General features: G+C 36.7%; 2 protein-coding genes across 4 annotated transcripts; both read left to right on the plus strand.

Moving 5' to 3' along the window:
* Positions 1 to 482: 482 nt before the first annotated feature.
* Positions 483 to 8,515, plus strand: LOC122005670. Its single transcript, XM_042560791.1, has 4 exons — positions 483 to 737; positions 809 to 896; positions 4,793 to 4,872; positions 8,469 to 8,515. The coding sequence occupies exons 1-4, from the start codon at positions 632 to 634 to the stop codon at positions 8,495 to 8,497; spliced, it is 303 nt and encodes a 100-aa protein (XP_042416725.1). The 5' UTR covers positions 483 to 631; the 3' UTR covers positions 8,498 to 8,515.
* On the plus strand, positions 1,519 to 4,216 carry LOC122005669. 3 transcript variants are annotated; one of them, XM_042560788.1, is made up of 4 exons: positions 1,519 to 1,821; positions 3,518 to 3,614; positions 3,927 to 4,043; positions 4,133 to 4,198. In XM_042560788.1, the coding sequence occupies exons 1-3, from the start codon at positions 1,610 to 1,612 to the stop codon at positions 3,969 to 3,971; spliced, it is 354 nt and encodes a 117-aa protein (XP_042416722.1). In that variant the 5' UTR covers positions 1,519 to 1,609; the 3' UTR covers positions 3,972 to 4,043; positions 4,133 to 4,198. The 3 variants fall into 3 exon arrangements, with proteins under 3 accessions (XP_042416722.1, XP_042416724.1, XP_042416723.1); XM_042560790.1 differs by having other exon boundaries at positions 3,960 to 4,043; XM_042560789.1 differs by having other exon boundaries at positions 1,522 to 1,821; positions 3,989 to 4,043; positions 4,133 to 4,216.
* Positions 8,516 to 11,424: the final 2,909 nt, after the last annotated feature.

Below are 11,424 nucleotides of genomic sequence, written 5' to 3' on the forward strand. Positions count from 1 at the left end.
CTTATTAAAAAATGTCATTATAAATATTTTATAATGACATTCTTTACCATTAATTATTTTTTTATAAAAATTATCATATTAAACTTTGTATGGTGACATATTTTATAAATGTCATTATTTTATAAACATATTAACCTAAACTTTCCTTCCCACTCAATCATTATTTCCTCCCCTCTCCTTCCTTTCCTCTATCACCGCTAGGTTTCTTCCATCTCCTTTCCTTTCCTCTATCACCGCTAGGTTTCCTCTCTCCCACCCCTTCTTTCCTTTCGTATTTGTAGCGCACCAGGTTCTTCCCTCTTCGCAGTAAGCAAGGAGTTCAAAGGTAACCCTATATCTTATTTCTTCCCTCTCCGCAGCACCGTGCGTAACCTCGCCAGGCGATGAGAGGATACTTTAGGTGCGGCCACACTCAAGGGGGTCGCAGCCTCTCCAGGCCACTAGTTTACTAGCGGTCGATTTGCGAATGGCTGCATGCGAGGGGGTCGATGCCTCACGAGGCAGCCCGTTCACAAACGGTTGCACACGAGGGGGTCTAAGTAGTGGCCTGTAGCGAGGCAACGACATCGTTATCTGCTTTTGAAACTCTCGTGTTTTTCCATCTCCATATACTGGTAAGCTTTTCAAGAAGATGGAATTGCACAAGCTAGCAGATATGCTACTGAGGATTCAATTAAGTCATGGCTTAATGAATTACTTTGCTTGCATGTTGCAAGTTACATTCCAAATATCACTATGTTAGTATTCTTGAAGAAAAGTAAATAATTGTTTTTCAGGTCATTCTCTAAATGATCTTTTATTTGTCTAGACTTCCACATCCAAGTGAATGTGCCCTTTACTATGTCAACTGAGATATACTTTTCTAATATCACAAGGAGAGTGAGATATGTTTATAGATACTTTTATTTGGTTAAATTTGTGCTATTTTTTCATTTATATTACAGGGCATGATTTCCCTTTATGTTTCTTCTCACTACAAAAAGTTACCTAATGACTTACAAGTTACATTTGATGGTTAATGCTCCATCCCATTACTTGTTTGTGTTACTTTGTATTTTATTTCTTAGCTGTAGTTACAAAAAAAACAAATTGGACTCCTGGATTTAGTAGTAATCTTGACCATCACTACAAGAAAATTGGGATTCTACAACACTTAAACGACAACGCTTTTTATAAAAAACGTTGTCTATTTTTCTTTAACAACGCTTTTAGTGAAAAGCGTTGTCTATTTCATTATTTTCTTATTAATAGACAACGCTTTTCTAAAAACCGTTGTCTATTAGTGATTTTTACCGGTCAAAGACAACGCTTCGTAAAAAGCGTTGTCTATTAGCATTTTTTTTAGTGTCTACGACAACGATTTTTAAAAAGCGTTGTCTACTGTCAAGTTATCATCTCAATCTTAAGTGATCTAGACCACTTATCTCAAGATCTGACGGCTAGATCTTCATCCATCTTTATCACAATATGGACGACCCAGATTAAAGGAGGAGAAAACTTCGTTTCCTTTTAACCATGCGACGACACAGTGCTTTCGCGACATCTCCTCTCGCGCGGCTAGGGCACGCGACCTCCCACCTCCGGCCGTCTCTTCTCAAGATCGGAGAGGATGAAGGACAGCATATTCTCGTCCAAAGGCCTCGCGCTCGCGTCCATCTCCGTCGTCGGAGGCTACGGCGGCGACGGCGCAGGCACTGGTTTCCTCATCCATCGTAACCTCCTCCTCACAACGCATGCCTGTCTCCCTTCTACTGCGGTGGCTGAGGAGACCGAGATCCAACTCTTCCGTGGCTGCACTGTTGGCCGCCTCGTCCCTCAGAGGTCAGTTGCTTCCTGCTTCATTACTGATTTTCCACATTTGTTTCGAGATTCTCCTGCCTCCAAGTAACTCAGGGTTTGAATTAGAAATTTTGAAGTGTGGTGATTCGATTGTAGATCAATCTGGAAGTAGGTAAAAGCATGCCAATGGCGAGTGCAATTTGTCCCAGATCTGATGTTGTGTACATGAGAATACATAGTTCCTATATTGTTAAGATTTTTTTCCCACCTTTTATTTAGGGATTTAGCATTCTTCGAGCAACTGAAAACCTTTTTGTTTGAAAAATATGCATTCCATATGCTTCTTTTTCTGAAACTATCATAACTATAGAAAACCCAAATTGGCCTCTTTCTGCATATTGAAACTAGAGATTTGACTATGTATGTAGACCCATATGACATTGAAGTGGCAAACAAAGATGGATATTTTTATGGGGCAGTTCTAAATCTCTCTCATTGAATTCTATACAAACTACAGCAGAGAGCTGGCGTCAGGTCATAGGTGTTCTAATGAACACAAAGTTTCAAGTCTATTTTAACATCAATCTCTGTCTCATTTAAATCCTACTTTGTTTCTTCACTTAATCATTCTTAGTATTCCCCGCACGCTCGCATTCACATGACATTAAAAATAAAACAAGTTTGTAGAGAATCTCAACTATTAAAGTACAGCATGGATGAGCTAAGAAGAGGAATAGTTAGTCTTCTGTAAATATAAACTAATATTTCTTTGCTATACAATAATTAATGCAGTAGAAAAAATATACAAGAATAATTGCATACTATAATTGCTAACACCAAGATAATATTATGGCAATATGGAAGATTGTGTGTACCTTCACTATGAGCCTATGGTGGTATTCCTACCTCCCCAGGACCTGTTACCTTGGTTTGTTTCTTTGTGCATTGAAGGTTCTGTTTCTAGGGTGGGGGTGTTGGTCCACAAGTTATTTTATTGAAGGCTTACTTATAAAGGAGATGATAGATCAGTCCATTTAGTTAATGACTTCTTGGTGGATTATCACTATGATCCTTAGGAAGTTGTACCTATTGTTGTGGAAATAAAGCAAGTATTTAGTGATTCCTAGTAGGCAGCATAACATCATATGAGTGTTTAAGACCTTGATTATAACCCACAATTCCTTTTCTTTTCACAGTCATTCCTTTATAACATCAGTTCTATGTTTCCATAGAACTCAAATCACTCTAACATAAGAATCTTTTGTCTTTTAGAGTTAGTTGTTACCTAGCTTCTTTGAAGTAGGCTGATATGCTTTTTACAGAACTCAAATCATAATAGACATCAACAAACAAACTGAATGACTTACAATAATTTTCTTCAATGTAAATGACATACATTGTCTTTATACTATTTTTTTTTAAATCTTCTATATTCTGTATTATCCTTTTCCAGAAATTTTGTTCTATTTGTGAAATTTCATGTTCTTGATTTCATTATAAGGGTTATATTGGTATCCTTGGCATTGCTTGCCGCAGATGACATGATTGACTTAGGCTCTGTATTAACTTAGCATTGTATTAGTGCTTGCTTAGTACAGTTTCAACTTGTTTTTTGAATTTTCTGCAGACACAAATTGATGTATTTCCATTTCACCGATCTACAGTTATTCTATATTTCTATGTAATGTTATATATCACTTTGCCATTATCTAATGATCTGTTTTATTTCACTTCACAGTTATCTTCATCGTGTTGGTCGTACTGCTCGAGCTGGGCGCGAAGGATATGCTGTTACATTTCTCACAGATGATGATAGATCTCTATTAAAGGCCATTGTATGTTTGTTTTTACCTTTGAAATGATTCACTGATTAATAGTCTCAAGATCTAGTATATGGTAGAAAATAGAAAAAGCACAAGTACATGAAAGTTAGTGAGTTGGTTGAGGATCCAAACTTATGCTGTTTATATAGGATTCACTTGATCTTAATCTTTTAGACACTAGGATTCAGTTTGGGTAGTACATGTATTTTGGTCTCCCTAGCCATAATATGGTTGCACATGCAACTTAGTTAATTAGGATTTAAATTGTGAAAAAGACTTCATTTGCATCTGTTTGGTATCACATTAACAATGACTCCGTTTTAGGTTGAGTTGTTTGGTACCACATGCAACTTGCAGGATGTTGTTTGAGTTGCTTGTTCTAACAGGAGCTCAAGTGGGGATGGACTGGACTACTATACTGAAGAAGAGGAATGAATTCAGGTTAGAACTAATGCTAGAAACCGTTTTTATTCAAGGGAAAGTACTTGTTTCAAACAATTTAGAATCTTGAAAGAAATGTTGTGTGGCAGGGTGGCATTTGTTGAATTTGATGCAGAGTCTGTCTCCAAGTTCACAGAGAAGCAGATGGTTTCCATCAGTGTAGAACTAAAGCTGGATTTAGGAAGAGTTCGAGGAATATCATTATCTATTTTGAAACAGAATTAGTGTTAATTTTGATATTTACTAGCTTCTCATGTAATTAAATACTAATATTACTTCAATGTCAGAATTCTATTATTTTGGTATGAGTTTGAAATCATTAGCTGAGTTGATTATATGTAAAATTCGAATCTAGACATGGTAAAAGAAAAATAATAGTTTCGTAAATATAAAAATAATGATTTTTAAATAATTTATTTTTATTTTTTTTCTTTAAAACGACAACGCTTTTAAAGCGTTGCAAAAAGTGTTGTCTTTGTAAAAAAAACAACAACGTTTTTTAAGCGTTGTAATAGTGCTGCAAAAGCGTTGTCTTCGCTACAAACGACAACGCTTTAAAAGCGTTGTCGTTGAGCAGACTTTTAACAACAGTGCCTTTAACAAGGCTTTTTCAGGCACAAAGACAACGCTTTAAAAGCGTTGTCTATTAGCTTTTTTCTTGTAGTGCATACTTATTAAGTTGGGTATACCAATGAGATGTTCTATATGTTCAAGCATTGAACTCATTTATTGTTTATGTCAATTTTCAGGTTTGTCTCTCCATTGTGGAATTCAATGATATTTTTTCTCCTCATAGAGAGAAGACTACACTTGAGCATGAGCCTAGCTTGTAAGTACATGTACAAGTTATAGGAATTGCTATATAGGCTTCAAATTGACTCCTTTTTTTCGTGAAGTCTGTACTATTCCCATTCATTCTTTTCTTCCATTTCATTTGTTTTCCTCTGTATTGTTAAAGGATAGTTCTTGATAGATATGATTATTCTCTTGAGGAAATTTGTTTTTTTACTTCATAAGTCTAAAACATGTTATTATTAGCTTTATGTACCATGTCATACTTATTTACTACATGCAAATCGAAGTTTGAGAACTCATGTTGCACAAAAGCTTCAATTTAAATAAACTTTGGAAATTTCTGTTGGTAGTCATCCATAAAACGTTTACATGGTTTGATATGATTTTTAGGTGTAACAACTCTGCCAGCTTCAAAAATCATGCCATATTCCTTTTTAATTTCTTTTGAGAAAGAAAAGAATTATTTGGAAAAAAGGTCTTGTTATTTGACGTTTTTCGTTTGTGTTTGCAAGCTTTATTGGTTCTTTGCCTTGAAGGTTAAAGATTGTAAAATACTTTTTTTGGAAAGGTATGTTTGCCATGACAAATCTTTTGTGGAGTCATTTATATTTTTTATAACAGTTACTTGTTTTAATTTTATGTGCTGGGAATCATAAAATGTATAATAAGTTTTTAATGGACATCTAGAAGGATTTTCATCTTCTAAATGATAATCAATGTTTCTTTTTTTTTCCAATCATTAATTGTCATTCTAGTCTGTATTAATCAGTCTTCTATAGCATATTCAGGATTAGAATATGGATGTTCTCAATCTGTTAATTCACCATCTAAGAAGCAACAATCAAAATACAAGCTTACTTTTATCGACCTATTAACATGGCCCAAGATTAACTTGTTAACAATTTTCCAAACACTGGAAGCATCTACCTCACCATCCACCATATCCAAGCTTACTTTGTTAACACTTTTCCAAGCTTACTTCTATGCGTGCAGTCACGTCATGCCGTATGGATACACAGCTGGAATTAATTAAACAAAATATACTTTGTTTATGTTAGGATCGTTCGTACTCGGCTAGAGAGGGGGGGGGGTGTGAATAGCCGACCCCAAATCGTCGTTTCTTTCTACAAAACGTGTTAGCGCAGCGGAAAATACAAAGAAACGAAAGAGAAGAAAACCAAACCTTAACACAAGGATGTAACGAGGTTCGGAGATTAGGGCTCCTACTCCTCGGCGTGTCCGTAAGGTGGACGAGTCCAGTCAATCCGTCGGTGGATGAGTCCCCGGAGAACCGGCTAATACAATATACTCCTTGTGGGTGGAGAAACCTCGCCACAAACGTTTGCAACAGCAAACAAAGAGTACAAGAACAGTAAGAAAAGCAATACAATATGAATACAATAGCACTCTACCAATTGCTTGCTTTCTTGTCGATTGGAGGGAAGCAACAGCTCCAAGCGCCTACAACAGCAGATGATCCAGTCGGAAGCTCACGCGAAGCTTTGGAGGAGCTCAACAAAGCTCAAGCACAGCAACACTTAGGGACAGGAAGAAGGAAAAAGGAAGGAGTAGCACCAAAGCCTTGATCTTCTTTTATAACCTGCGAACCTGCACAGCGAAGACAGAAGCCAGCGGAAAAGACGGAGCGACCCGTTGTGACTCAACGGTCGAACGTGGACCGATCAGGCTCCACCCTGATCGGTCCAGGACCCTTCTGATCGGTCGCCAGACCGATCAGGCCCTGGGCGGTCCTACAGCGTCTTTCTCGCGGCTATTGATCACCTTCTGATCGGTCTGCAGACCGATCAGATACCGATCAGTAGCACACTGATCGGTTACTGATCGGTCACCAGACCGATCAGATAACTAGTGACTTGGTTTTTGCCCAAACCAAGTCCCAAGCCTTCCAAACCAACATTCGGTCAACCTTGACCTGTTGGTACTTCATTCCTAGCATCTGGTCACTCCCTTGACCATCTAGAATTCCCCGCCAAGTGTCCGGGACTTTCCTCAACACCAGATGTCCGATCATCCCTGATCCATCTGGATTTTCCCTTGCCTGGCTTCACTCACCCGGACTTTCACCTGGCTTCACTCACCAGGATTTCCACACTGCCTAACATCCCAGTTAGGACTTTCTCACTGCCTGGCTTCACTCACCAGGACTTTCCAACTGCCTAACATCCCAGTTAGGACTTTCCCACTGCCTCGCTTCACTCACCAGGACTTTCCACACTGCCTAACATCCCAGTTAGGTCTTTCCCACTGCCTGGTTTCACTCACCAGGACTTTCTACCTGCCTAACATCCCAGTTAGGTCTTTCCCTCGTGCCAAGCTCCCTGCTTGGACTTCTCCGTGCCAAGTCTCCATACTTGGACTTTTCCAGTGCCAAGTCTCCATACTTGGACTTTTCCCGTGCCAAGTCTCCACACTTGGACTTCTCGCGTGCCAAGCTCCCTGCTTGGACTTTTCCAGTGCCAAGTCTCCATACTTGGACTTTTCGCGTGCCAAGCTCCCTGCTTGGACTTTTCCCGAATCAGGTCAACCAGGTCAACCTTGACCTAAGGTTGCACCTACAATCTCCCAAACACCTATTCTTGTCAAACATCAAGAATACAACTCTCTTCTCGTCAAACATCATCAAACATCAAAACACAACTCGAGTTAGGTCAACTCGAGTCAGGTCAACCAGGTCAACCATGACCTAAGGTTGCACCAACAGTTTACACTTTGAACATGCTAGCTTTTATCTTAACTACATATCTAAGTTCTTCAACATAATGTTGCCTTGGCCTTGAGGTAGGCTCCACGAGAATGTACAAGATAATTATTGAACTATCATTACTTTGTAGGTTCATGCATGACTGAAATTTGCTCATGCTGTTATAGCTAGCACTATAGATTGTTTATCGTCAGATTAGTCAATATAGTCAATCGACTAATCTAGCAGTTCTAGTCCAATGACTTTGTATTCCTAGGAAGTCAGGAGTTCACTTGAAGCATGATCAGTCATATCACCTATGTATAACCTTAGTGTTCTCACCATCTCTTCACTGCTATAGGACAGTCATTTCATGATGTTTTCTTGTGCAGAAACTACTGAATTAGTCATATCATCTATGTATAAGCTATTCATTTTCTTGGAATTATTTACCAAAGACTTGATGGATGTTTCTATCTTCTAATATGTAAATTTGCTGTTTTGTGATGCGACGTTAGCTAAGTATGGTTTTTTTTCCCTCTGATACCGTATTAGTCCCCCCTACAATTATTGTACCAGTTCCTAATATATCATTCTTTCACATGGTCTACTTTTCATGTTTGCCATATTTTGTGGTGGCTCTTATCTTTCAAGGAAATTTCATGCCGTTTGACAACATATAATTATAAGAGACTGTTATCATATCTAATTTAACTATCATTCCATTCTTGATGAGCCAAGGAAATCAAATCGGTTGCAAGGAATAGCAGTACAAAATCTAAGATATATAAAATTTCAGACTTATTTGATTTCATTTTTTAATTAGTCAAGACCTTGCCCAACTCTTCATCACAGCATAGTCAATTTCATTCTTGTTGTCATTGGGCAACATGTGTATTTATTGTGGTATTTTTGTGTGAACTTTTCAGACTGGCAAACTGCTGAAGGAGGCAGATAAAGAAATTGGTCATCAGAAAACAATTACCTCCCTATCAAAATCTGTAGATGACTCTCATTTTCTAACAGGTTCATCAGATAAGTTTGCCAAGGTGACAACCACTTTTATCTAGAGTTTTTTATCTCACACTTCAATTTTTTGTTTACTTCATAAATTTCATTTATCTCACACTGTTACATTTATGCTGAATTTAGAAGAATTAGTGTTGTTTGTACGTTTCGACTCCACTCTTTCTTTGTCCATTCTATCGCAATCAATAAAATCTTAGAAATATGAAAGGAGTTTTATGTGCTGGTGTATGCATAAGGTTTACTTTATTTATCCATTACCTTTCTGAGCAATTCTGGTTCTTTTCTTCACATACTCGCCCATCAGAGTAGTCTGAGGATTGAATTTTGTTACTTAATGAGGGCATTTCTAGGATGTAGTTCTGCTGCAGATAAATATCTGGAATTTCTTAAGATGACCTGGGGACAAGTTCTTGTTCTTTGTTTGGTGAATTAGTGTATTTTTCTTTGATCATATTTTAAGTGTTGCAAATTTGTTGTTTCAGAAGTTCCAGGTGCTGAAGTTTTGGTATCTGTTTATATTTTGGGTTAAGTTTCTAATATGTATATATGTATTTTGCCAAAAAAAAATCTGAAAGACATCTAAAGATTCTTGTCAAAAGTTTAGTTTTTTTCTGTAGTTGTTAATTCCTGTCAAAGTTTTGACCATTGAACTATGGTAAAGGAAATAATAAAAGAGTTATTTTGAGAACTTACAAGATACATATATACACTAATTATATTTCTTTGTGTAGTTTTCACTGGATTTTGACTATCATCAATGTTGAGAAGGAGATTAGAAGGAGCGAATTACTTGGTGGATAGAGAATGCCTCAATTGACAATATGGTGGTTCGCAGAATCTGGAGTGTGGACAATCTATTAAGGTTGTCTTTAATCAGATTTCGATTGTGCTACTAGAGATTCATAAATGAATATTTGTCAATCTAATCAGCTGGTTTGGCTTAAGAATAAGATCAGTAATAGCCAACCAAAGTCTAGTAAAAATGCCCTCAAAAGTAACTAGAGTGGCCGAAAAGAGGGAATTAGAATTGGAGAAAGAGATGGAGATTATTAAGGATATCGATGTATATATTAGTCTCTTTCTCTCTTTCCTAACAACTTAGCTTTTAGGATAAATAGTCAGCCAATCAAATTTGAGAGAAAAAGAGAGGAGAACCTTCACTAGTGCAATTGGCGACCATGCACCACTCTTGTTGTCCGCTGTGCTGTATGGCAGAGTTGACGGATGTAAGTGAGATATGTTAGGATCTTTATGTTCTTGAATTTGGGATCGTTTCCAAGGTTTTTTTGAAGTAAAATTGCTGCTTAGGATCTCAGCGTCCTATCATAATTGATGTTTCTGAGTTTTGTGACCTAGTGCCCTATGATTACAGTAATTGGCTAGTTTGCATCAAGAAAATTCCCTGCTCTTGATAAGAAAGAAGACCATTAAATAGCTTCCTAATTGTGAATACTTCATTACTTGTAAATTAACCAGATATACACTTTTCAGTTGATCTGTTACAGTAAAAGCCAGTAATAGAAACTACTTAACCATCTAAATCTCCTGTACAGAGATTTAGACCCCCATCTTCATGCACATGGCTAACTGTACTGATGATGAAACATAGAAACAGGTAATTTGCTGCAGTTCCACTTAATTAACACTTTCACTGCATATCAACCCACCTTGTGTTTGTCTGCTTCATTGATTGCGTGGTGATGGTGAATTTTATAGCTTTTGCTCCTTATTGTATTATGTCTATTAGCCATGTGTATACAAAGGGCACAGTTGCATTCTTGCTTATGAGATTTGGAAGATGGCATCAGAGGTAGTACAATAAATAGTATATCTCTTCAGTTGCTTGTTAACTATGAACATTTTCTTTGTTCTTCTATGCTTCCTTCACTGGATTTGTTGTGTAGTCATATTTCTTTGTTCAACCATTATCATGCCTAGTAATTTGTTGTATGATGTTGTCGGTTCTTATCAATCTCTACACTTTAATTAAAAGGAGCAAATTATCTATGTTATATTCTAAGCAGCATATACTAAGTGTCATATATGAAAGTTTTAGATTTTACAATGAGTTTTTTGTGCTAAATTGCATATGTATATGTGTATCGGTGTGTATGTTGATGCGCGTAATTATCCTTCAATGAATTAAGCATTATGAACAATAGTCTTCCACAACAGCTTTTAAAAACTCAGTATTCTATTTTATTTGATACATGTACACATTTGTTTTAGTTATTTGACATATGGTGGATTATTGCGTCCTGATCATGAATTAACTTTGTATAAAGTATTGTAGATTATCTTTGTTGCAAGTATCAATTAGAAAGGGATTTTCTTTGGTTTTGATATTTTGCATTCAAATTTAGTTTATTGGTAGTTCTCATTGCAAAATCAGACTGAAAAGCTTTCAAAATGCTTGATTTGAAGTGTTAGAAGGATAGAGATCAGAAAAACTAGACTGGCCTCGTTAGAGCTAGAGCAGATATTTGGAAAATAAATAAATAAATCAAAATTGCATCTTTACCATTTCTAGCTTTCAAAATTGCATCTTTACCATTTCCAGCTTTCAAAATTGCATCTTTACTAATATATTATTTATGTATTTTTACAGTTTACAAATCTCAAGTACTCCAAAGTTAAAATTGATGAAGTGCGGTTCGAGTGGGCTGAATGCATGCTAGATTACATTTGAAGTGCGGTTCTACCTTGATGTGTTGTTAAAAGAATGTTCTACCTTGATTCTGATATCTATTAGCTTTTGATGTAAAAAGAATGTTTGGGTATTTTATGGATACTGTTGTAAGAAGATTATTTATGTAATTTGTGAATATTTGTATATTTTATAGATACTGTTGAATG

The sequence above is a fragment of the Zingiber officinale genome, chromosome 7B, assembly GCF_018446385.1.
Source record: "Zingiber officinale cultivar Zhangliang chromosome 7B, Zo_v1.1, whole genome shotgun sequence".
NCBI lineage: Eukaryota > Viridiplantae > Streptophyta > Magnoliopsida > Zingiberales > Zingiberaceae > Zingiber > Zingiber officinale.